We start from the raw sequence: 27,084 nt of genomic DNA on the forward strand, positions 1-27,084 counted from the left end.
AAGTGAATGTCATAGTGCAGTTAATCACTTTAGTCCTGAAAGTGCACGGCTTCAGCCCGTGAATTGCTATTATTAGATGTTTGGGCAATAAAAAGAAAAATAACGAAACAGTTAAAGAGTAATAGACATCACCCACGTCTTTTCACCCCCCATTAGCCATTAGGGGGTTGATTTCAGAAAAAAAGTGTAGCTTATATTTGAACGGGGATTTTGTAGTGTGTCGTATACCAAATTACATCGAAATTTGTCCAGCAGTTTTTTTGTGAAAGCGGAACAGACAGACGGATAGACAGACAGACTTTCGCATTTATAATATTAGTATGAATTTGTGTTGCTTTAAATTATAATCACAACTAAGTCATTAGATCGTGCAAACATGAAAATACTTAAGTACTGCAGGTTATTCATTGATCTATAGGCAATAACGGGTTATTGTTTATTCGTCAACTAAGATAATTCGTCACCTAAAAACTTTGGATAAACTCGTCATAATGACTAACGACTCCAATAACATTTAGTAAAGCTAGAACATCACACGCGCGTGTTACAGTGCGGATTCTTTGTTGACTTCAACGAAAAATATTGCCCTTTCGGCCACAAATTTAACAATATTCTATTCGTGAGGTCGTGACAACCAAACACCCACTGTAATAGTACAGTTACACTCTTATCTCTGGGACAATCCGCATCATTAGTCAACGCGTCTGTTTGTTAATGGAGGCGTAACGCGGTAACACGAGCATAATCCGAGTTCGGGGGCGAATTGCGGGTTTACATTTCACTTGTCATTATCGAATCGATTCGAAGTGACCAGACGCAGTGAACCAATCACATTGCGGTATGGTTGTCGTTGCGTCACAATGGCGCACTGTGATTGGTTAGCTGCGTCTCACTGCGAGTCGACTCGATGGTGAGATGTAGCAAAGTAATAGCAATTATATAAAAGAAGTACTTTGTAAAAAGGCATATTACAAGTCTGACGATTATGTGAACGACAATAATGTTTGGCCCAAGCATGATACATAATTATATAATTAATATAATTGGTTTATGATATTATTACGTACGTGTTGTACATGTAGTTTTTTATTAAAATATATATATATATATATATATATATATATATATATATATATATATATATATATATATATATATATATATATATATATATATGACAATTTTCAATAATTTTATTGGAAATTCAACTTTTATTTTATTTATTCATTTAAATTTTGACATTTTTAATAATTATGTAAATTCGTCCTCCTAATTTTTAATATATGTATAAGACCTATATTTGTTAATTGACGTCCTTGGAGAAAAGGCTGCGGTGAAGTTTGTTGCGCCGCTTCTTCTTCACCTGCGCTTTGGAAGCCGGCAGTAGACTTAGTTTAAGCAATTTTTGACGTCAATAAGTGATGTATATAATCCTAAATTGAATAAAGAATTTTGAATTTGAATTTGATTTTGAAAGTCACACTACGCACACGGTTCAAAACAATGGCGGAATTCGAAATGACAATGCCAGTTGTGAGCTGGCGAAGCGTATTGTTAGGTTGTTTGATATCGTTACTGCACACTGTATGTGACATTTTGTGGTCTAAGGATAAAATATCATCAGAGGCGTAGAGTGAGTTTCCAATTAACTTTCAGTATCGATACTGATGTTATTATGTGACAACAATCAAACAATGATCGAAGGATTGTTTCAAATAACACTATCAAGTCTATTGGCAGTGAGAAACACGAATCACATTGCGGAGTGGTAGACGCCGCGTCACAATGCCGCACTGTGTTTTTTTTTTACTGCGTCTCACTGCGACCGATGTCGATAGTGAAATGTGAATTTATAACTCACTGCAAAGATTCGATTGTGAAAAGTGAATTCCAAACCCACACAAAGGCCTGAAGGTTCACATCAAAGCCAGATGATTAACGAGCCTCAGTGACAGTTCGTCTTTGCCCAAGAAACCCTAAAACGATTGAACTCATTCAGAGCGGACAACAAAGACCCGATCTTGGGTTTGAGTGTTGAATTTCCTGGATTTCCGGTTCTTTTTATTACTGCTTTCTGTATTCGTTCGTATTTTACAAGCTTTTATTTAACTTGCCCTGTTAGCATTATATTAGTTAGCGTGGGTCAAATCTTGCAAGTTAAAATTTACCAATTTTCCAGTGTCTTATTGATGGAAAATCGGATAGAAATTTAGTCCTCAAATTTTGGAATCCAGCTTTAGTTTGGATGAAAATGCATTATTATGATATGCATGACCTGATGGTGGCATCCAGGATCCGTGACGAGTGAATTCTAGCACGCTCGTGAATTTTTACACGTGGCTTTAGCCGATAGTAATGCACTGTTATGATAAGCAAAACCTGACGATGTAAATTCGTCCTCTTAATTTTTAATATCTATATGTATAAGACCTACATTTGTTAATTGACGTCTTTGAAGAAATGGCTGCGGTGAAGTTTGTTGCGCCGCTTCTTCTTCGCCTGCGCTTTGGAAGCGGGCAGTAGACTTAGTTTAAGTAATTTTTTTTACGTCAATAAGTGATGTATATCATCCTATATTGAACAAAGAAATTTGAATTTGATGGTGGACCAGAATCTGCTCCCTATGAGGGAACATAACAACGGCTTACTGTGCGTTATTTTTTTTCACTCACGAAATTAAACAAGCATAATAATAATATCCCGGTTTCACTTGGATAAAAACATATTAAATTATACACCTAAATCTTCCTATTGGTGAAGATCGCATGATAATCCGTGCAGTTGTTTTTGAGTTTATTACGACAGAGGGCTTTGTTATACAATATGTTAGTATGTAAGGATAATAGATAATGTATACATATGTTTTTGTGAAAATTTAATTTCAGTAGAATACGGTAATGTCACTGGCTGGGTATAAATCACTATAGTGGACCGCCCATACAGCGCGCCGGGGCGTCTGCCTTGTGGGATAAATCATTTATAACGGGAGACGAGAGATTTATGCTATCTATACCGCGAAATGACAACTTTTATTTACATTCAATCATACTGCTATTGCCGTAGACAAATAAGCCTGAAAAACAATTATGAAAAGAAGCGATGAAGTATTCCAGACATCATTATTAGTTGTCCTGTTTTAAGAGTTACTCTTGAAAAGGGTTGACATCAGGCAGCCGGTCGTCAAATTACAGCTGAATCTTGTAAGTTTTTAGGTTTATTTTATCGCCAGGGACTAGTACAGGAACGTTCTTGATGTGAATGCCATCGGAAAAATAGGTTAAGAGAAAGATATATGAAGTCGTGTTAAAATAGTTTTTAATATTGAACATTTCGGTTGACATAATTTTTCACTAATTTAACAATTCACAGAAACAAGATCGAAAACTAATTTCTTGATGACAGCATTATATTTTATGACCCCTTTCATTCTTCCTCCTCAACTGACTCAGTCACAACAACTCTACCTCTCTTTGAGTCATATAAAGGGTTTCTGAATCCCCCTGCACTTGTACGAGATACCGCAGAATCTCTTCTTGCTAAAGACAGAACGCTATCAGTTCTTCTTTGGAATCTTGATAGAACCGGTCTACCGGGCATCAAATTCAGGGACAAATTCCTGACCCAATAATCCGGAACCCTGTAGTAGTAAACATAGATGGAGCCCATGACAGCAACAGCCACAAAGAACATAGATATGAACACCTTCCATCCTAACCCAACTTTATCAATCGGATAACCACTTAAAGACAATGATTTTGTGTCCAATTTTGACATGCTGTGATACAATTTGTTGATAGCTTCTGTGCTGATACCGGTATAGTCGCCTTTTTCAACAATAATAACTTGGACTTTGCCGGAATTATCGTTAAATATGGTCTTTACTTCATTACCTTCCATATTTTCATCTAATGTCTCCAAAGTTTCGGGAAGTTTTGCAACATGGTATGCTAATACATCACTTCCGTAACTGTTAATAATATCTTCGATGTTTTCTGTAAATGTAGCCATGTTGAAAGAAGGTGTCGTTTCAAAAATGATGCCACCACCGCAAATCTTGCAACAATGACCAGGAGGTTGTATTGGGTTAAGACATTTTGGCTCTTGACAAATCTTCTTATAACAGTTAATCTGTGGCATATTTATTTGGCAAGGACATCCAGCTTTTGACAAACATTTTGTATCAACAAAGGATAATGTTCTGGCATCATCACCTCCGACAAAAATGCCGTTATATCTATTATTTATCACCAAAAAGCGCGTTTTATATGATATCTCGTAATTGTTAAAAATCATTTTTTTAATATATTGAGTAACTCTTGGAAGGTCAATAGAAGTCTGATCGTATCTTATTTCAGGAATTACAACCGTGTCTTCATGACAAGGAACACGCTCTGCATCTGGAGTAGCCTCGTTGAATTTTTCAGAATACCAAACATCAGGGTCTTCCCATGAATTATATGAAATGTCTTTGAATTTTACTATTCTGTTGCCTTCACATTTTTCTTCTGGATCTTCTCCTAACTGTATAAGAACATCATCCAAAAAGAATTCACCGTCGTTCGGTAATATAATTTCGTTTATTGAAACATTGCCACTGATTTTGATCGGTGCTTGAAGATAATCAGAAAAGAGAACTGTTTCTTTGGAACACGGAATTTTGCCGCTCTCAAAGTTTTCTGGTGAATTGAACACTGCATTTTTCATCCAAGTCACATTAGATGGTGTTGAGAGATGTATGAAGAATAAAAATAAGACTGATTGCCCTGCACGCATGTTCGAGGAGCGGATAACAGCTAACGAATACTGATTCAATGCAAACTGTGCAACTTGACACCGACAGATTGCAGTTATTATCGCGACACTGTTTTCTGTTAATAAATGGACTAGTCATATCATGTGTCGCTGTTTTTTACAGTTTAATTTGAAATGTATAAAAATACCTTATGTAGAACTTTGTTAATAATTAATTATATTGTTCTTATTCTTATTTATGGGCATATTCTTTATTTTCGGATTTGTATTAAAATATTTATAGACTACTATTGCGCCCATTATTGCGTGAAAGTGGGACAAACACCTATGTGAAAATTGCCACAACCTTCCAATGTTTAGTAGCATTTATTGGTATATTTCTAACCAAATATTTTTCCACGCATGCTTACAAAATTGAAGCCCGAAATTGTCTAAACGATCACGTATAATTCATAATGTTGCGCGATCCCGTAAAAATACGTATAAACAAAGGATTATCCCAAATCCTGGAGGCTGCGAACCGGGATTACTCCCATCTTGAGGAGGCAATAAAAGTCATCACGCAGGCAGCACGCAGGAACCATTACACGTTGGTTATGATTTATCACGGAATAACACCAGTAGGTGGTTGAGTGCAAACCATTAATGACTTTTGGAGGGGTAGAAATTTAATAAGACGCTGTGCCGTGCCAAGGATTGTAGTTATGCAAATTTTATTGCTGGGAAAGCCAAGGAACTCTCGGGTGGATATTTCGGACGGTAACGGTTGAGTTGTGAGTGAAATTGGTGAAGTTTTTTCATTCGGGGCCGCGGTTACGGCTGATTGAGTGGGAGAAGTTAAATGTCATGAACATTTAACTTACATAAAAAAGTATTAATAATTTAAATACTTGCACGAAAAGTTAAGACGTTTTAATGTGGTCTAAGAGACTGGGTAGTAATCTGCATCTCCCAGCTTAGCCTTCAGGTCAAAAATGAGAATTAGTTTATCGTTGAAGCTACTAGTCCCGGCTAGTCCCGTTCCGGAACAGCGTGGTGGGTCATGGCCCATCCTCAGTACCCAGCAGTGGGGATGTTTGAGTATTTGATGATGTCTCTTTCTGAATGTTATCCCGGTTTCTCCCTTAGTCCTTAAGCGTCGGAGTCCAGATTCCGATTTTCTTTTTTCTCTACCACTTCATTCACTTTTTTAGGTCTAAAATCGTATGCGATCATATGTGATATTTTTATTTACTTTCAATTTTATTACAAAAAATAATTTAAAAAATACTTAGAGACTTATGAATAGAATAATAAAACATGGTGAGGAAACCTGCAGACTGGCAATGGCAAACCACTCCATTAATAATGCCAAGAAAGATGTTTGTGTTTCATTCCACGTAATAACCACGACCCTCAGCCATGAGGAAAATACGACTATGAAGAAGATAAAAGCACGCATACTAACTACGCAATGCGTGAAATTCACGTCAGCATGTGGAGTTGGCATCAAAATCGTGTGGTAACCGCACACAGTATTCTCCCGTATGTCCCACATAACCTGCTGATCGTTACAACCGCGCTGAAACGCTCAATATGGCCGATGGGTTGATAACAACCAAGTGTAGGTTTATAGGGCCCTGAAACTGCAGGGGATCCCTTACTTGGCTTTGACGGAAAAGGTTTTTGATACCCGGATAAGACGGCGTCAGCCTTTATAGGATAATTAGTTCAGAGTATTTGTGTCTTTAAACATTTAACAGTGTTAATGTGAAACAGAACAAAGAAAGGGATTTTATTGTTGTAACAAATAGAGTTTTGTTATTGATTTAAAGACTTTTTTGTTTATTTAATAAACATCTCTTGACGTTAAGTCTTCATAGACTTACTACTACTTATATATAATTAAAAATGTTTTGTATTATAAATGTGAAAGTTAGTTTGTTTGCTGTCTCTTCACGCTTCATTTGCTCAATCAATCTTTTTGAAATTCTACATACATGTGGTTTGAATTACGCAAAAGAACACAGGGTACCATCTACATCTCCGGAAAAATAAATGTTTGTTACTCTTTCACGCAGCATCCACTGGACCGATTGTTATGAACTTTTTATGCCGAAATTCCCACGGGAGCGAAGCTAATATATCATAAAAATTGTATCGTTAAGTTAATATCCTATAACACAAATCTTCGAACTTATTTTGAGGCTAACTCAATCTATGCGATTTGTCGATATTTAGGTATGTATGGAACCATTAAGTTTAAAAGATTTTAGACTTAACTGATTTATGTTTACATTTGTTTCACCCATAATCCAAATAATACTCTATTTCAAACCTATTTTTTCGTTGTGATCTATTAAACCAAACACCTTCAATACCAAGTAACCAACCTATCTTCATTCCGTCGCATTACATTTGAATAAGCGCTCTTCGCGACCAACTCTGCACTCTATCCTCCAAATTATAAGGTTTAGTCTAGCTTGATAACATTAATGTTTCGGGTTCACATAGATTTTCACAAAACACGGGTGTCCGAAGTCCACCACAAAACGTAGGGTCTATTTTGGCCTAAATAATGACGCGGTATTTGTTCGGGCTATTGAGAAAATGGAAAATTAAACGACCCTTTGGACAAAATAAACGCTTTGATATAACACATGTATTGTTTACTTGTAATCCTGATAATATTGGACTATAGCTGTGTTTATTTGTAATCGTAAACATATAGCTTCGATTTTTGGGATAAAAGTATTCCTTGATTATTATTTTTTTAACTAGCTGTTACCCCGCGGCTTCGCCCGCATAAATTTTCGCATTTATAATTCGCAATACTTAGGATAAACTTATTTATTTTCGATTTAATTATCAACGTAAAGGAAAAATAAACAGCAAGTGCAAAATAAACGCAATGCACAATTTGGTAAATAATTATTTGGTATACCTACAGTATCTCTAGATATTTTTTCATTATATACTTATTAATTCAATAAAATAATTTATCTGTCTATTACTAATAATAATCCTTACATATTATAAAACAAAGTTCTCTATCCCGTCTGTCTGTTTCCGATAAACACAAAAACTACAATGAAAGTAATGTTTAATCTATTCGAACAGAGTTGTAAAGTACGATAACCATAAACTAAACTATTACAGCCGTGGTAAAAGGTACATTAGTGAAATAGTCTAACCTATAAAATCGAACTTGTTATTACTTAATTAACGATTCGGGATCGAGCATCAGCTATATCGATTAGAGATTACGATAAAATTGGGGGTGTAGACTACCTCTTTGCAGAATAAAATGTTAAGATTAAAAAAAAAAACTTTCAACGTTATTTTCTTAAGCATTTAGCAATATCAAAATCTGTTTTCAACTAAATGCAGTGTAACATTAAGTAGATATAATTTAATTTAAGATGTATTATTTAATAAATTAATATTTTTTAATAACTTTTTTTTAAAAAGCTTTTATTTAAATGCTCCATAAAAGAAGAAAATAAAATATTCCTTAAAAATTTTATCTATCAACTTATAACCTCATTATACACAATTTATATGAAACAAAAAAGCTTGTCGCGAGGTGTGTTGTGTAAATTACTAGTTGAAAACAATACTGCACATTTCACATTAGTCCTAATTACCATACTTACAACATAAAAAAAATTGAATTTAATTCTTGGATCAAAATCGGTAGGACTCATAATTTTGATTCAAAGTCCTTTAATATAGGTCATGTCAGATGCCTTTAGGCGACTTGAATAAAATTTGGCACCAGTGTTAGCAACAACAACAGCCTTCAATACAGTACAGAATGGCTATCTATCATATATACGTATATTATAAGAAATATCAACATATTCCAATAGTTTTGTCACCTATTTTACTGAAAGTATTACCTATATAATCTGTGCCTAGGGTAGGTACACTTGTAGGACCAGATTATATAGTCTGTGTCTAAAGTAGGTACACTCTGTGCCTACAAGTGTACCTAACACTTGTAGGACCAGAAACATAGTTAAAAACCAGACGACCATTGAACCAGTATTGACACTTCAATGATAGTCGCAGATATTTTCTTAAACAAAATAATAATGACATAAGGCGAATTTCGTGTTCGCCAAATCTATTTCCAAGTGGGTATTCGCAACTCAAATGTACTCGAATACTCGTATATGAGAACTATACCGATTAATGTAGACACAGGTTAAATATAATTTGCAGCGGTATGCCGATGGAATTATACTTGGAACGGCGTGGCTGAGATTAATGTGCTATCTCTTGTCTAATATTTTGTGGGAATGCAACGATTTATTATTGTTTGTTTTATTGCAGTGCAAATAATATCTCTTGTCGAGGCGCTCTCCCTCGCACACTAGTGCCACATCACATGTATATATATTTTAAAATATTTTTTATTTTTCGTAAATAAATATTTACGAAAAATAAAAAATATTTTAAAATATTATGCCACATTTGATAAAGTATTTCATTACAATGTATTATAGTTTTCCATTACACAATGTAGTCACAGTGGGAAAGTACCCAATGGACCTCTAAAATTAGACCTCATTCAAAAATAGGGCCCATTCGTCCTCCCTTCAAAATCAAAGTACCCGCTTTGATGTCACACTTTGTACACACAATGAGGTCTAATTTTAGAGGTTATTATATTTTTTTGGAGATCCAGTGGGTACTGGACCCCTAGAAAAATATAATTACCTACACAAAAGGCCCCATTCGATCCTATCATATTTCTCCTATCATAGTCATGGTACCCACTGGACCTCCAAAATAAGTCATGGTATCCACTGGACCTCCAAAATAAGTCATGGTACCCACTGGATCTCCAAAATCACTCTTATGTTGACTAAATTGAAAACGGTGGCAACCAAAAATTCGTTTAGTCAATCGCGACCTTAATATATTAGAGAAAACTGTAATACTTTCTAGTAAAATTCTTTATCTAATGTGGCATAATCTGATAAAATATTTTTTTTAATTTTCGCTAAGTAATAAATGTGAAGGTGGCGCTAGTGTGCACATCGCCTTAGCTTCTTGTTTGCTGTGATTTTGATCGAAGAGGCGCCTCGGTATGGAAGTTTATTCTTAGGTGGACTGTACGAACTATTCATAGTTCTTCACTTTGTTCTTAGCAGTACGTGCAATATTTCTCAACAACACTTTCTTAATTTTCAATCAAAGATCTTGAAACTTATTTCTTGACTTGACTATACGTTCAATAAAACATATCAATATATATAATTATTCAATCTTAACTAAATAAGTATTTAAAACAGCTTATATAAATATCAAATTCGTTTAAAATTTCTCAATACGTTTACAATAAAGTATTTTGATTAATTCCTCAAAAATTACCATAGAATTAATTACTGACATTTTCTCCCCTCCCAAGAGTAAATTTTTATTATCCTCACCACTCCCGATAAGGAATTCCCAAAGTTCAAAGTAATGTCCGGATCAGTTAAAATCCCTTAAGTAGGGTTGAGGCGAAAGACCTCAAATCAATAGTACCTGCCTGACCTTTCAACCGCCGTGATAAATTGATTCCTTTGTCAGCGCCTCACGGGGGAGCACTGGAAGCCATGTGTCTGACGGCTTCATTGGAGCATTCACAAAGTTTATTCCTAACAATTATTATGAACGTGAAATTTCACGATGATATTTGACATGATTGTAGACAGCCTTATTTACACGATCGGTCAATGCAGACGTTTGGCCGCCCTTATTTAGTCTATTGAAAATAGTACTCCAGCACTAGGTTACCTGGTACTACTATTTGTTGTTGATGTCAATGGCAGAAAATTCATTAAAATAATAACATCATTTATTGTTTATTCTACTCCGGATTCCTCCAAACGATTTTCAAAATAATTGAGTACAATTTAAAATACAGTAGAAGATTCCGCGTAATGAATCTGTTCTTTCAATTCTTAGTTCTGCCGTTATTACAGCTGATATAGCATGTTAAAAAGTAAAATAATAACATTGATTATTTATGTAAAACGGTTTGAAGCCGTGAGCATATTTTTAAAGCTCTCCCTCTTGTGATTTTTGCGTTTTCGAAACTCAAACTCGAATAATTTATTGAATATGTGTAGATGAGGATGATAACAAACATACATTTGTTACTCTTTAGCGCAAAATCTACTGGATGGATTGTCATCAAATTTGGTACACGGTTAGAATATAATTTGGAATAACACAGGGAACTTTTTATCCCGAAATACCCACGGAAGCGAAGCCCCGGGACGCTGCTAGTAAAATATATATTTCATATAATAACTCTGTTCTCATATATAAATTATTTTCTTTCGTTTTATTGCATTTTACTTGTATTTTCGATAAAGTATACATTATAATACGAAGGGCTACCCGTCCCCACACAAACCATACATTGCACGATAGGAAATCACTAATTCAAAGAGGCTTTAGTAGGATCGATTGATACAAGATTCAATGGAGCTTCCTGGAATGATTAATTTATAAGACGCTATAGAATAAATTCTAATAGTAGCCTGGAATGTAATGTTTCTATTATATTCCAATAATCAAAAGGAATTTCAAATTGCAGATGTGCTGAGCTCATCAGATCAGGTTTCCATCACAGATACTAAAGATATTTTGATTTTAGGTCTATTTTTCTGCAAATTTACTTTTGAATATTTGTAGGTAGTTATAGAATATCATAAAGTTTGTGATCAGAAATCAGTGGTCTTAGTATATGATGAATATTATGCGAGAACTATCGCTATCGACAATATGAATGGGCATTCCATACATATTTGTCGATAAGTAGCGAATACAATCATGACTTTATGATGGAAGGTCAACAGTTGCCATGGCGATACGATTACATTCTTGCAAATATTATGCTAACCTCTGGAGTCGCTGTGAGCAAATTATTTTTATTTGCCATATGTAATGAGTCAAATACTCAGAAGTCATTTTACAAAATTAACTCAAACGAACTGAAACTCCGAGGGAGTTTCAGTTCGTATTTGTCTATGTATCAAATTTGTTAATATACCTATCAGCGAAAGCGTTTAAAGTAAAAGTTTTGTACACGTCAACAACTTCAATCAAACAAACCACATCAAAGACTTGTGTACCAACAACAAAAACATCTTAAAGCAAAATTCATTTTCACAACCTGCCTAACACACTGCCGCCGAACTCGGACAGATAACGACGCGAATGCATGAACATTACGTAATTTGTATGATTGCTTTTATTTACCGCATTGAAAACCCTGTAATGTATGCCCAGTCCGCAAAATTCGGTAATGTATAGCCGGCGTAAAATAGAATAAATTATTAACACTTGTCTCACTGAAACTATTATACGCAAAGAGATGTCACTAGACGACGATATTTAATTTTAAATGCACAATATTACAAATGCGATCAAATAAAAACCTTATCGTAGAGAAATAAAATTCAATTTGAAAAATCAGTTCAATGTTTCGTCCATTTCATTATCCTGTCCTTAATTGTTACAGCCATAACGTTTAGTTTCGTTTGTTTTGCGATTTTGGTAGATCGATAGCGACCTTTGAATTTGTGCTTAATGTTGTTATCATAAAGTTGATTTTGGATTGTGTTTTGTGCATTGAAAGTTAATGCATTTTCGGACCGCCTGGTGAGCGCATGCGAGGTGATCATAACAAATCATCGGGATCTTGCTAAGGGGGCGAACATAACGTGATTTTAATCTAAATAAAAATTAATGATATGTTTGGGTTGGAATACAATTATGGTTAACGTTTTGTGAAGATTAAGACAATATTTTTATTAATTACGTTTTCAAACATACTTAGCTAAGAACATTCTCGCTTATTCTCTTTCAAATAAAAAAAAAACTAAATCAAAATCGCTTCAGCGTTTAGATCGTTTGGCTGCTTCAATGCCACGGACAAATACACAGACACGTTAAACTAATAACTGTCCTTCTGTTGTCGGGGTCTTAATAATATTTATGCCGGACACAATCCACAGAAATCTAAAAAAACATACTATTTATTTCGGCTCACTAAAAGAATTTTGTCTATATATCATGGCAAATTCGATCTTTTTAGGCATGTTTATGGCCACACTCTATGTTACACGAGTTCATACCATACCACGCACATATCCTACAACAAAAGACCTCTTAGCTCAATGAATGCATGTTGTAACTATTTAAATTGCACACAGCATGTGGTGACGTTAGTTAAAAAGTTATATTTCAAAGATAATTTTAAACTTAACAATGTACAAGTAAATCTCAAGAAAAACTCTCTCAACTTTTACTTGCAAAAATTTGTGTCGCATAATTTTTTTTGTGGACACAAATGGACATTTTTTAATGACAATATGTTGTCAGTAAATATACATTATCTAGTTTTTGTAGTACTTTTTCAAAAGCAATAACTTCTAATCAGCCACATAACATTCATTCATTCTTTCATTGATTCGGACAACATATGACAATTAACATTTAAAGCCAAATTTCGTCAATATTTTAATAAAGGATCGACAAAACACAAATCAAGTTAATAAACAATAATAAAAGCTTAATTAAAAGGTCATTAATATTTTCCATGTATCCCAGAATATTTATGTATCCCATCGACAGACAATTTACAACATGTTTGGCTCATAAGTAATCGCCACTAGTTTAAATTACTTAGTGAAGATTTATTGCGTAGTAAACATTTGAAACGATTTCGTATTTTAGTTTTACTGTAGTTTCGGTACCAGAATTATTACTGATATTTATTATACCCTCGAGACGGGGTTGTGCATTCAAATTTTTATTGACACAATGGCTGAGAAGACGACAAAAAAAGTAAAAAAAAAAAAAAAAAATTTAGGTACTAACATTGCTCGTCATAAGGTACTAGATTTTCTTATATTGTGTATATGGAAGAAGGAAGGTATATGGATAGGACTCAAATTCTACTTAACAGCTTTCCGAAATACGCAGCTAGTTATACATTTTTAACTAATTAATTATTATTTTTTAATAAAAAAATACAATTTCACTAACCACAATGATTACCAACCAACCAACCACCAACTAAAATTAGGTAATTCGCATGTGATTATATTGCTTTACTTTGTTCTTATAATCCAATAAACCATTGCGCTGTCATTTTCAAAACAAAAGACGTGCCATTAGCGATATTATACCTAACCATCAATAACAAAAATAATCTCAAAATAATATAAATTCCGGATAATAATTAACGTCGCCATTGACAGGTGAAATAGGTCCAATAAGCCATAAAGCTATCCGGAAAATGTGTCCCAATGTGTCCCGTGAAAGGAACCGGAAAATCATTGCTTTCCCTCATTAATTTATTGTTTGCTCGTAAATAATACCGGAATTCTGACTTGTAGGTATACAATATATAAATATACGTCCATAACTGCACGTATACAGCATTCTAGTAGGTCAATCGAGAAATGTTGGCAAAATTTCGCTCGATTAGGTTTCCGCACGGAATGAAGACATTGCTTGTCAACTCGTTCGCACGGACGGAATAAAGCACCCGACATTAGCGTATTTTTATCGCTTACAACATAAGTAATAACAACAAGTTTATTTGTTAAACAAATTTAAAAACCCGACTTTCGCATATCTAAGAACCACAGCGTAAAAATTTGCTATCAAATAAAAAAAACGTCATCATACACATAGCCCTAAAACAAATCGATATAGAGGACGAATATGCAAGTCAGACGTTAGTACTCTTATACTTTTTAGTAAACATTTCATTGCGATTCTTAACCGCTTCTCTCCATTCGAAATTTGCTTAACCACCATAATATAAACGTGAAAAAATAAATAATTTAACAACTTAATTAGATCACAAAAATTACTTTCACCCTTGGCTTCCGAGCCCGTCCGTCGTCGAGAGGAATAATGACAATCCCTATTTGTGTAATAAACAAAAAACAAGGGCAGAACAAAAAGCTTTCAGACGTATGAAAATTAATTCGTATTAATTATTTTCTCGCCCAGATGAAATTAAAAAGATAAAGCGCACTTGCAAAGTCGAAAATTCGGAAAAGAAGACCGTTATCTTGAATTAATCTCGTCAAAAACATCCTCTTCCATGGAGAAATAATTTAATTTTCACGTTTGGAAACTGAATGGCACTTGAAAGAGTAAACCGTGGAGTTCCGTATGAAAAAGCAATTAGAATAATGAACTGAAGAGCCTTGCAAGTTGGAGCCCTCGACAAAAGGACAGGGGACGAGTGCTCCGGGTATACTGTCTCCTTTAGACCCGCAGTTTTGGCCCTGGTTGAATTTCACGAGCGTTTGAACGCGGCGTGTAGCGTTTCATTAAGTGTCCGAAAAATTTTTTTTAATAAAGGATATTTTCTTTTATTTAAACATTTATAAAATTTACATTGTAGGAGTAATTTACTTACTTATAAAATAGGGTAATTAAATTGACTACTTCTCTTTGTAAATAACTAAATGTAAATGTAAAAATTAATAATAACTAATGACAGCACGTATGCTTGGAATCACCCTGCAGGATCGAAAACGAAACGATTGGATCAGAAATAACACCAGAGTCAGGGCTGTTATAGCAAAGAAAAAGTGGCCACCGACTCTCTTTCATTCTCGCAATATGTCCTGCATATTGCGAGAATGCAAGAGAGTCGGTGGACGAGACGAGTTCTAGAATGGAGACCAAGAGCAGACACCAGAGGACGCGGCAGACCACCGCAGCGTTGGGTGGATGATATCCGACGGCACGGAGGTCAGGACTGGATGAGTCGGGCGCAAGACCGCCAAGAGTGGAAGAGGAGGGAAGAGGCCTATATCCAAGACCGCATCACCGATAGGCCACCATGAAGATGAATGACAGCACGCGACGGAAAACGACCGTATGAGCGCGGCGTGTAGCGTTTCATTAGTGTCCGACTTTTTTTTTAATAAAGAATTATTTTTTTTATTATTAAACATTTATAACATTAATATTATAGCAGTACTTTATGTACTTATTTATAAAATAGGATAATTAAATTGATAACTGTCTATGGTAAAATTTAATAAACACTAATGACAAGCCGCGGCGGAGTTCAAAATGCTCATGAAGTTCACCTCCCTATGTCTTATGGGGTCCCGACACGTTCGTACTTCCTTGTTCATTATTGTTATTCTTCTCATATCAATCAACGTACCTATAGTTTTTCTAGAATGTTTAATTTATAACTTCGTTTTATTTACACTTGCGACCCGTCCCGTATTCGCGTGGGTAAATAGTGAGTAAGTAATAAATTATACAACTAATCTTTCCTTAGCAATCATCCTATCTATTAATGAAAATAGTACAAAAAACGTTCGATAGTTATTGAGACTATCGCTTTCATACAAACTGACACGACAAGGGGACTTCTTTTTATAATATTTAAGTATAAGGTGAAGCAATTAAGAAAAAAATGATTTGCCTGTTTTTAAAATTGCGACGAAGTGTTTTCGTTAGATAAATAAGTAGATAACTAATTTTAATATTTTTCTTCTTATCTTTGTGTGGCTCGCTTTGTTAGTTTATAAAATTATAATTTATTTTGTATGTTGTATTCCACGGCGCTAATAAGCCAAATGATATAGGCCCTCTTCAATATCTATTTTTATGTCGAAATATACCTTTTTTATTACATACATAAACTCCGCAATATGCTTGCTATGCGTCAGTAAATTGATAGATTGTTTACCTTATAATATTTCAAGTATACCTTTTTATACCAACGTATACTATTTTTAAAATTTACCTTTTGCAATTGTAATTCTCAAAAATTTTCTTAATTGACTTGGTGCAAAAATAAATTTTTCGTTTGTACTTTCGTACCGTTGGTCTGAATTTTCAAGTTCGTGAAGCGTCAAAATCGGTTAAGTCGTTTTTGAAATGTTCATAATTTTTTGCGTTCGCGAGGTCAAAAGTTCGCGGCGTACAACTAGTTACTATAAATTAAATTTAAGATTGACGAATCAGACCTGACCCATTGTGATTGTCGGCGTCTCAGCGTGTCAAGATTTGCACCGTAATATGTTTAATGCTTACATCTTTTGTTGTGGCAAATCCCGCGTTTTTTTGACAAGACCCTTTGGAGATGAAGAAATCCATTTTGGTCCCGCCAATTTGCGGGATTAAAATATCAATTTGTCATCTGGTTTTTCCAATTTCTCTTTATACCTTGCTCTTTCTGTCTCTGTTTACCTTTTTCCAAAATGTTTATATAATATTGTTATCTTCTTTTCAAGTTACATGTATGTTATATTATATATGTATACTATTATTGTATAGAGGTAAGCGTTTGTGAGTTTGTATGTTTGAGGCGGATAATCTCCGAAACTACCGAACCGATTTCAAAAATTCTTTCACCATTAGAAAGGTACATTATTGATTGCTATAAGCTATATTTTATCTCAAAATTCCCACGGGAGCAAAGCCCCGGGCTACATCTAGTGTTATATTTTTGAAATATCTGATAAATTAGAAATATCTTTTTGTATGTACGAATAAACGCCGAAACTACTGGACCGATTTGAATGTTTGGCAAGAAGTGGAGTACAATTTTAGAACCACATTGGCTACCTTTTAGAAAAAAAAAAACTCTATTGTGGACGCTAGTTAATAAAAAAAATCGGCTAATTGTGAGTCGGGCTTGCGAATAAATGTTTCCATATCTATAAAATTAGCAAATTAAATGTCTGCTGTTTGAATAACCATAAATATTTACTTCATTCTATTTGTTATGTCTTTAATAGCGTGAAAATTTCAGCTATCCGCCCGACATGACGTGACGAACGAACTGACATCGAAATCATAGTAATAGTGCCCCATTTTGCCCTTTGGGTACGATACCATAGTTTTTTATACCTAGTTCATATTTATATACAAGAAAGCACTAGAAGATCAGAATATGTTTTTTGCCCAAAAAAAAAACCTATATCTGCAATCTCAGTCCGTCCCAGCCATTCCACTTCCCGTTCCCGCCAAAAAGTGTATCAGTATATTTTCCAATTAGCTCCTATGACATAGCCGCATCCAAGCCGGCACTCCCTGAAATCGATGGTGTAAAAATCATATCACAGTGTTAGCTCAAATTGGAATTCAATTTGTAACATAGAGTTTCGAAAAACTAGATATTATATAAGTTATCTTTGGTTACCGTGAAGTAGAATATCTTAAGGAAACCTGCACATTGATGGATAGCTTAGTTCAATAGTGTGTATGCGACTACTTCCCACTAGATGGCGGTAGGTAGTTATAAAAGTCATGACAAATGCCTTTAGACGACTTGAATAACACAGATAGATCGGTATCTATCTCGGTAGACAGAGATCTGACACCAGATATATTGGAAACAATAGTATTCCCAAATATAAATAGATTCAATTCACTTTTAAAGCTGCACCAATCGGTGGCATCAGCGTATTTTTTTTTAATATTTACGTTTTTATGCACATTAGCGCCATCTACTTTATAATTCACCATTTACCAAATCCTAGGTATAAGTTACCTCAATATCAAATTTCGTAAAAATTATCACATACGTAAAGACGTAACAAACATTCACACAAACTTTCGCCTTTATAATATTAGTGTGATAACCTAATGCCAGCTACATTCACAATGATATAGAAAAACCTCTTCTTGTATCTTAACATCCATGTGAGCGCTCGGCTATTTTCGCAAGCAATTAGTGAAGAATTGATGGCCAATGGGTGAGGCCGGTTGAGACCGGCTTTACATTTCAGATTAGGCCCTAGGGTCCAGGAGACTGCACTTGGGATGCGATAATTAAGTACGAGTAATCTCTCTCTCTCTCTCTCTCTCATCTGAGCGTTTTCCCGGTTGCCACCGCAGTTCATTGAGCGTCGGAGCCCAGGGTTCCACTTTCCTACTTTTTCGTCTCCACTTCGCACGATTTATTCGTGGTTCGATTTGATAGATAAAATAATTTATTTGCATCACAAAAGACAGACATATTCACAATATAAAAAAAATTAAAATATATGATATACACAGAGATCGGCATCGTGATCGTGTGTCATGCCAGCTGCAAACTGTCGCCGAAATCAGACACATGCCAAGGCGAATGCCTGATCATTGCGTAGTTAGTATGAGTGCTTTTATTAACCGCAATGAAAAACCAGCAATGTATACCGAATCCGCCAAAGTCTGGTAAACTGTCCGACGACAGTGTGGAGCCGGCATCATTGTGATACAAACAGACAGTTGACCTCAGCGTGGATTTTACTCAAAGAGCAAAAACTGGTTTTCAGTTACCACCTTTTGGAGGGCAACAGCATAATGCATCAGCTAGCTAAACAGATTACTTGGCACTAGACGCGGTAGATATTCGTAAAAGTCACACCGACTTGAATAAAATCTGAACCAGTTTAGCAATATATGAATAGGCTTTCTGTTACATCTTATCATTTCTTTTGTTTTTGTTTACTTAGCTGTAAGTCTTCCTGATTAGAAATAAATAAATAAATGATAATCGACACTACAGGCGAGTAATACCTGTTTATTGATTTTATTTCACTGTTTTTAATATGTTATAAATATTGAAATCTAATTTTTATCGTATAAAACCAATATAAAACGTATGTGTTTGTACTCAAAAGCAAAAATGTTACTCTTTCATATACGCATCTCGCAGAATCAAATCACGGCGTAACCTAACCAGATTGAAGAGGTCATAAATTGGAGCAATTGTTCCCTTCGGGGGTGCTCCTCGAGTTATTAGCATAAACACTCGCTTAGTACGCTAAGCGCAGCCCTGACGTGCTCAATAAGGAGCCCTACGATAAAGGGAAAAGAATTATTTTCTTGTTATTTTTTCTATTACACTTTCCGGGAGTAAAAATGCTTTAATCTAAAATAAGGTTGCCCAAAAACCAATCTTACGATCGACACACAACGTGTGAATATTGTGCTATCATCAACCATGTATCTGACTATCTCTCTCTTTCATCGATCGTTTTCTTGCTTACTTCCTCAGTCGTTAAGAGTGAAGCTCCGGGGCCGCTTTCCAACATCTACTCCACTTCACACGGTGTCCGTCGTATTAGTTATCAGACCATTGGTAATCATATCGTTCTTGTCGACATCAAGCCGGCAATTCTTAACTTAGCCCCTTCTGCCAGGATCAAGGTGGGATGCCAGAGGCAAGGCCGGAGTCGACCAGACATTTTATTAAACAGCGACATGGCTCCTTGTCATGGCACAATGTTGCCCGGGGCTTCGCTCCCGTGATAATTTTGAGATATAATATAGCCTATAGCAATCTCGGATAATGTACTTATCTAATGGTGTAAGAATTTTTGAAATCGGTTCGGTAATTTCGGAGATTATCCGCCCCAAATATATAAACTCACAAACGCTTACCTCTTTATAATAATAATATAGATTTAATGTACCTTTGTAATATTGATGTGATGTATATTTATATACTATGACTTATATTTCTATTCAATAAATATATAACTACTTACAAAAAAATAATTAGTGACTTATCGGCACGCCTCTTCGAGACAACTGGTGACCGCAGAGCTGGCAGCTTCCTGGCTCAAATAGAATCAGCCTTATCATTCAAAGAGGAAACGCTGCTAGCATTATGGGCACTGTGTCTGGAGGAGACGTGTTAGACGAAATTTTCAGCTTGTAGAATATTTAATTGTAAGAAATGAATTGTAATTGTATGAAATTGAATATAGTAACCTTCTTTTGCAATCTGAGGTACTACTTAGTATTGGCAAAGACAAAGTCTGAGGCGCTACGAAATTTTGACAGTTCACAAAAGATGTGGAAAACCTATACTTTATAAATTCCCTGTTATTTGAGATTCAGTAAGATTAGATTTAACTTCGTACAAGTCTCTATTATCAAATAGCTTATATACGCACAAACTGTACAATGACTTTCATTCACATTAACACATGTTATTTTCGATAAAACCACGTATTTAAAATTGGGTCACTCTTATTTACCATTGCCGTTTCATTTTAAACCTTTCGCTACAGCAATAAGATTGATAATGTCTTGCCAGCAGCGGTAATATATCGGTGTCTTGCGTGTAAATATTCTCAATCGTGTAAACAGTCAGGTGTGAGCAAAGAAATCGAACTAATAAAAGTACTAGAAAGGTCATACCGGCGACCCTTTTGGAACAGCCCCATTAAGCGAAAGAGATTGTTATAAGGAAAAAAATATATAATTTTCCAATAATATTTTGTCAACTCAGTGCAGTCACGTTCGATTATTTCACTATATGAGATGTCACTTCACAAAATAATGCAACGGCTCTCCGGTAACATTTACCAATATTAACCAATTAAAACATTGGTGTATCCCATGTTGGAGACCCCACACCACTCATCATCAGCACGTTCTTGTCTGTGGAGCTGCCTCTACCTGCATCTATCCTCTGCCATCTATCATGTGCAGTAACTCTTGCTCAGTCCCTGACCAGCGGTGAGCAAAACTGCCATGACTTCATTAACACTTCTATGTATTTATTCGTAATTCTATGGTGTAAACAGTCAAGTGTGAGGCAGGAGGCGGATCGGGGATCAGGTAAGCGAGGGAAAGCGGAAGTGCGTAGATACGGATCACAACTTGTCCTGTAGGAATACAAAGTTAGTGGAGTTTTTTTCTGATTTATTATAAATCAAGCCTATTGTATTTCGCAATTAAAACATAAAATTCTTGATTTTTTTTCCAAAGCCACAAATATATATTATCCATCTATAAATACCACATATTTACTGATTTCTAAGAAAGATATTAATTTTCCGAAACAATTATTTCAGATGTAATAATTTGATGGAACGTCGACTAAATTGTCATGCCGATTGCCAACATTTTTAATACAATAAAAATTATTAATATAAGGCATTACGTTTGTACAACATTAGATAGAAAGATAGAACAATTTATTTGTTAACTGTTAGTACTGGAAGTGTTATATAATATGCTGTTCACACTACTCAACAATATAATAATTTATAATATTTTAACATGTAATCTGTGCTACAGAAAAAATCGGATGCAGCTCAGCCACACGTTGCACATATATCTGCAACCATTGATTTTCTTCAGGCCCATTAACGTAACGTAGTTAAATAATTGTCCAATCATGATAACTCAGGGAATAGACCTTTTTTCCGAAAAAGCAATACAAAACGAATGAAACCCCTGGCAAAAATTAGTGCGAAAATAAGAAAATATTACCAGCCAACGTGAAAGCTAAATATGTATGAACAAACAGACAAAAATCTCTATGGTACATACGGGGCTTACAAAGTACGGAAACAGGTTGTCATAGGGGGTGATAGCGAACATTACATGTCAAATGTATGCTCACCTACCCATTTTATCTTAACGGGGTCGGGGTCGGGTGAATAGGGGATGTTTTATATTCCCGTGAAATGTGTGGCAGTGTGTAGAATAAGTTTTGATAAATTAATTCTTCAATATTGATTCTGGACGCAAGAGTTTTGGTGTTATTAAAACAGTTTCATTTTAATTGGATATTCTCCAATTAGTCACATCAGATATTTTTTTACAATGTCAAAAATGATTGTATGATAGTAATGTATTGTGACGTCACGGATTTTATGAGTCAAAAATCATTTCTAATATACCTTAGTAGAAGGAAAAAAAAGTTAATCTCGTAATTAATAAAATTGATCAATTAAAGTGACATTTAATTGTAGTGTGCTTGATTATTTAAATACCTTCATACATTTAATTTTTTACGCAGTAGAATAGTCAATTAATTTATTTTGGACGAAATTGAATTTTGCAATGTCGCAATGTGCGCAAGTCCTCTTGGCGCTTATTTACATTTTAACACCTAGTTTCTGATGTTAACTTCAGTTAATACAATTTTCAAAAAATCATAGATGGCCGTATTTATATTTTTATTACGACGAAACCCCTTTTGTTCATTGCACAAAATTTTTTTATCTTCAAAATAGACGTTTAATTGGTTGGAAACATGTTTAGAATTTAAAGCTATAGGTCGATAATATTAAATAATAATATTAGGACAAATCACACAGATTGAGCTAGCCCCAAAGTAAGTTCGAGACTTGTGTAATGGGATACTAACTTAACGATACTATATTTTATAACATATACATATATAGATAAACATCCAAGACCCGGGCCAATCAGAAAAAGATCATTTTCCATCATGACCCGACCGGGGATATTGCATTAGTTCTTTGTAATTTTTTTAAAATAAAGGTTTAATTATGGTAGTTTTTAAGTCTTGAGGGAAAACACCAGCTTCTATACTAAGGTTTATTAAGTGACTAACATGATGACATATAAGTACGTTCGTTTACAGCTTTGAGTATTTTGGTTGAAACACTATCATACCTAATTATAAATACCTAATTATTTTGTTTATTCTGTAAAAGGTGCAATAAAGCATTGATGTATCTAATTTGTCTCTCGTCGTAGCATATTCCTGGTTCCTAGCGCTGCACCTCAAAATCTGATTTCCTAATTTTTCACCCCCACTTCGCACAGTTACTGGCATTATTGTCTAATCTGTGGCACAGTCTTCGTCATCCTTAGTTTATTGATTATATAAATTATCTCTTAATAGCTTTATCTTATCTGGTGTGTGTGTGTGTGTGTGTGTGTGTGTGTGTGTGTGTGTGTGTGTGTGTGTGTGTGTGTATATAATATTCACATTTTAGTAACAAAATAACAAAATTTACTTTTTAAACTTTTATTTAGTTGCCGAACAACTAGTCTTATATTATTCCTTCCATATTATTATCTTATATCATAAAGATAATAATATTTACTGATAGATTAAAGTCAACACATTTTAGGTTTGCCCCTACTGCCTGGCACAGGCGGAAACGGCATGGCCAGAGTTGGCCAAACATTTGTCTTGAAATATAACTAATGCACAAAATTTTGTAAAAACGATGTATTGGTAATTTGGTTATATTATTGCCCGAGAATTTTACATATAAACAATAAACATAATGTCGTATCGCGTTGTACAGCATTCCGTAACTCAATGAGGACAGGACGCTCGCGTCGCTCGACGCTCGGTGAATTAAATTTTAGAGGCAACAGAGAATTTTCCTCAAATATTTAGATTTTCGCAACAAAAACATCTGCCCAATCTTGGAAATACTTATGCAATTTCTTCAAACAAAATTACGTCGATTGTAATTAAAGAGAAATTGTGCCATTTTACAATTCAAATGATAAAATTTTCTTTGTTAAAAGTACCGAATCAATATTTGACCTAAATACGTTGTTATTTATCCCAAGCCCAATCAATCGAGACGAGAAAATCGAGAAGATATCCAAACATAACAAATCGGATTACATAATGATAACGTAACGAATTAAGATAATAAGATTAATGGAAACATGGGTTTATGAAGTTGTTTATTTTTCGTCTTCTTCATTGATTCGTCAATTCATGTACTATAGTAATTAGGTACTTACACAAGTTGTACATATTCCATATAAAATTAGACAGGTACATTAAATATTTTGATTATTGTTACGATTTACGTCACTTTTCTAAGGTGGGGCTATATGTGCTACCAAACGTTCAAACGTTTTTGCTCCGTGTTTATTGACGAAATTAATAGTAGATTAGTAGCCAAGGGCTGTAAGGCATCAATTGCAGCCCTCGCTGCGCTCGTGCGTCTATAGTTCGAGGGTGCAATTGATGCTTACACCCGAGCTGACTACTCTGCTTTACACCTCGATTGTGAGGTAAGTAGAAAAAAACCCGGCATTACAAGAATAAAATATTTTATTACCTAGTTAAAATGTATACACGTTTTCTATTCCCGCCTTTTTTCATTAAAAAGAACCAAGTAAAGAACTTGTTATTTTTTTTTTCGAGAACGAAATTAAATAGCGAAGCGACCTCTCTGGTCATTGGGCTGAATGCATGATGTCTATTGCCAGTACGATGGTTAGATGTACGCGAACTTTTTGAAAGAGTGAAGTGGTTTTTTTTAAATTACTTACCGCCCTAGGGCTTTTCTAGCTACATTATTACCCTAGAGCGCTGATTGGTCACTTACAAGCCCCATTTGGGGGTAATAAGGACCTACTTACCGAACACGAGAGACGTATAATATATTAACGAACAAATTTTGTTGTAAACAACGCAATATTTCAGATCGCAAAGATTTTAATTACAAACACGCAACAAACGACGTCAATTTGTTTAATAAATTGACAGTGCCTCGCCTGGTGTATCGCCTTTAACAAGTCTATAGGGGTAATAATCGCCTGTCAATGTGTCACCGTTTGGTACACAAAGTGAATGCGTTAGCGCGGTGCTATGTCACGCCATTTTCGCCTTAAAGTGCTGAGCATTAGACTAATGCTTGCGCTCTATCCACGTCCTCAGTGAATTGTAGAACTGGATGCACTAACTGGGACAGGAGTTGGCAACATTTTTAATATCACTTGTTTCAAAAACATTTGGTATTTTTTTACATTTAAATGAAAAGTAGTTTTCGTGTGAAAAGCGAACAACAGACAGACAGTCAAACAACAATTTTTAGCTTCTATTACTTGTATGAAGACCCCTATAAGTGTTTTTTTTATATTCAACTGGCGACCAGTTTCGGCTTCGCGCTGATAGAAACATAATCAATTACACATCTAAATCTTCCTCGGAAATCACACTATTCATTGGTGAAAACTGTAACAAAATCGGTGGAGTAGTTTTTGAGTTTATAGCGAACAGATAGACGCGGCAGCGAAGTTTGTTTTATAATATGTAAGGATGTACAGAATTTGCCCCTCTTTTAGTTTTTCACTCCCGACGCAAAAAGAGGTGTGTAATAAGTTTGACCACTAAGTGTGTCTGTCTGTCTGTATACGTGGCACCGTAAGCTCATCAAAATATAGCAATGAGATTTTAAAAAATCTGAAATCGAGTGGAACTTACGCCATTTACAAAATGATTATATTTGGTAACCAAAGTATGGACGTTCCGTTCAATGGACGCCAAACAAGTTTAAATAACGCCAACTTTATCAAATTCCTTTAGACAAATGTTGGCGAACTCTGGCGAGTGCTCGTTGATATGCACCGCGGCGACCGGCGACAGCGACTGGCGATCTCTGTTGCATTGCACCCTAAATTCACTTATACAACTTTTGCGGCCACATTGTTGCGCGGACCTTGTTAGCGTTCACTGATTGAAGTTTGTATTGTCTCTGCGTAATCAGCATAGAAGTGGTAAACCTTCTATGGAATGTAATATGATATTGACGAATGGACAGACGGACAAAAGACAACAAATAAAAAAGATTGATATTATTGACTAGCGACCCGTCCCGGCACGGGTTTCTTTAAACCTTCAGGAATTTCTAAATAACAATGAAAAGTGCATCAAAATCCGTTGCGTTGTTCAAAAGAATTTCTTCTTTAAAGCTTAGAAAGAGAAAGACGGCGACTTTGTTTTATACTATGTAGTGACTTACTAGTATATATATATATATATATATATATATATATATATATATATATATATAATCATGCGTGTGTTGTAACGTACTCGAGTCATGCGCATTCGGCGTAGGAAGACCACCCAACACGTCAATAAGGCATACATTACTGATGTTATATTACGTTCAAACAACATGTAGGCAACATCCATATATTTTGAGCTGTCATTACACATATCAATGGAATATTGAAGCCACTTTTATCTGTAACTAGCCTGTCCCGGCTTCGCTCGGGTAAAATTATAATAAATACACTTAAACTTTCCTCGGAAATCACATTATTCATTGTTGAAAACCGTACAAAAATTCATCCGGGTTTCGAGTTAATCGCGTTCATATAGACAGACATGATATAATATTCCAGGACTAGTTGAGACCACAAGTTCGTTTGCATGCGGTTTGAAATAAGTAAAATCCTAACTAATATTATAAATGCGAAAGTAAGTTTGTTTGTTACCTCTTCACGCTCTATCTACTCAACCAATCTTCTTGAAATTTTGCGTACATATAGTTTGAAGTATGGAGAAGGACATAGGGTATACCTTTCATCCCGGAAAACGCGGGCGAAGCGTGTTTTTGGAACTAAACACTTTCGGTCAATTATATTCGTAGGGCAACAAGATCGGTTCAGTCGTTTTTGAAATACTCTTTTGGAATATCAATTCTGTAAAAAAAACTCATGAAAAATGTATTGTGTTCGCGAGTTCTGAGTTTGCGGCGAACAACTAGTTTTAACGCAACATTCCAACAAGTAAAATGTCTTCACAAACGTACAAGAAATATAATGGTTCCA

General features: G+C 35.0%; 2 protein-coding genes across 2 annotated transcripts in view; both read right to left on the minus strand.

Annotated features, from left to right (window-relative positions):
• Positions 1–27,084, minus strand: part of LOC128671053 (uncharacterized) — a 141,918-nt gene that overhangs the window by 64,885 nt on the left and 49,949 nt on the right. The window lies entirely within an intron of this gene.
• Positions 3,299–4,802, minus strand: Amnionless (amnionless). The gene has a single exon (XM_053747171.1). The coding sequence runs from the start codon at positions 4,771–4,773 to the stop codon at positions 3,424–3,426; it is 1,350 nt and encodes a 449-aa protein (XP_053603146.1). The 5' UTR covers positions 4,774–4,802; the 3' UTR covers positions 3,299–3,423.

The sequence above is a fragment of the Plodia interpunctella genome, chromosome 6 (assembly GCF_027563975.2).
Source record: "Plodia interpunctella isolate USDA-ARS_2022_Savannah chromosome 6, ilPloInte3.2, whole genome shotgun sequence".
Classification (NCBI taxonomy): domain Eukaryota; kingdom Metazoa; phylum Arthropoda; class Insecta; order Lepidoptera; family Pyralidae; genus Plodia; species Plodia interpunctella.

Coding starts and splice junctions, on each gene's coding strand:
- Amnionless (XM_053747171.1), bottom strand. CDS start 4,773: ATGCGTGCAGGGCAATCAGTCTTATTTTTATTCTTCATACATCTCTCA.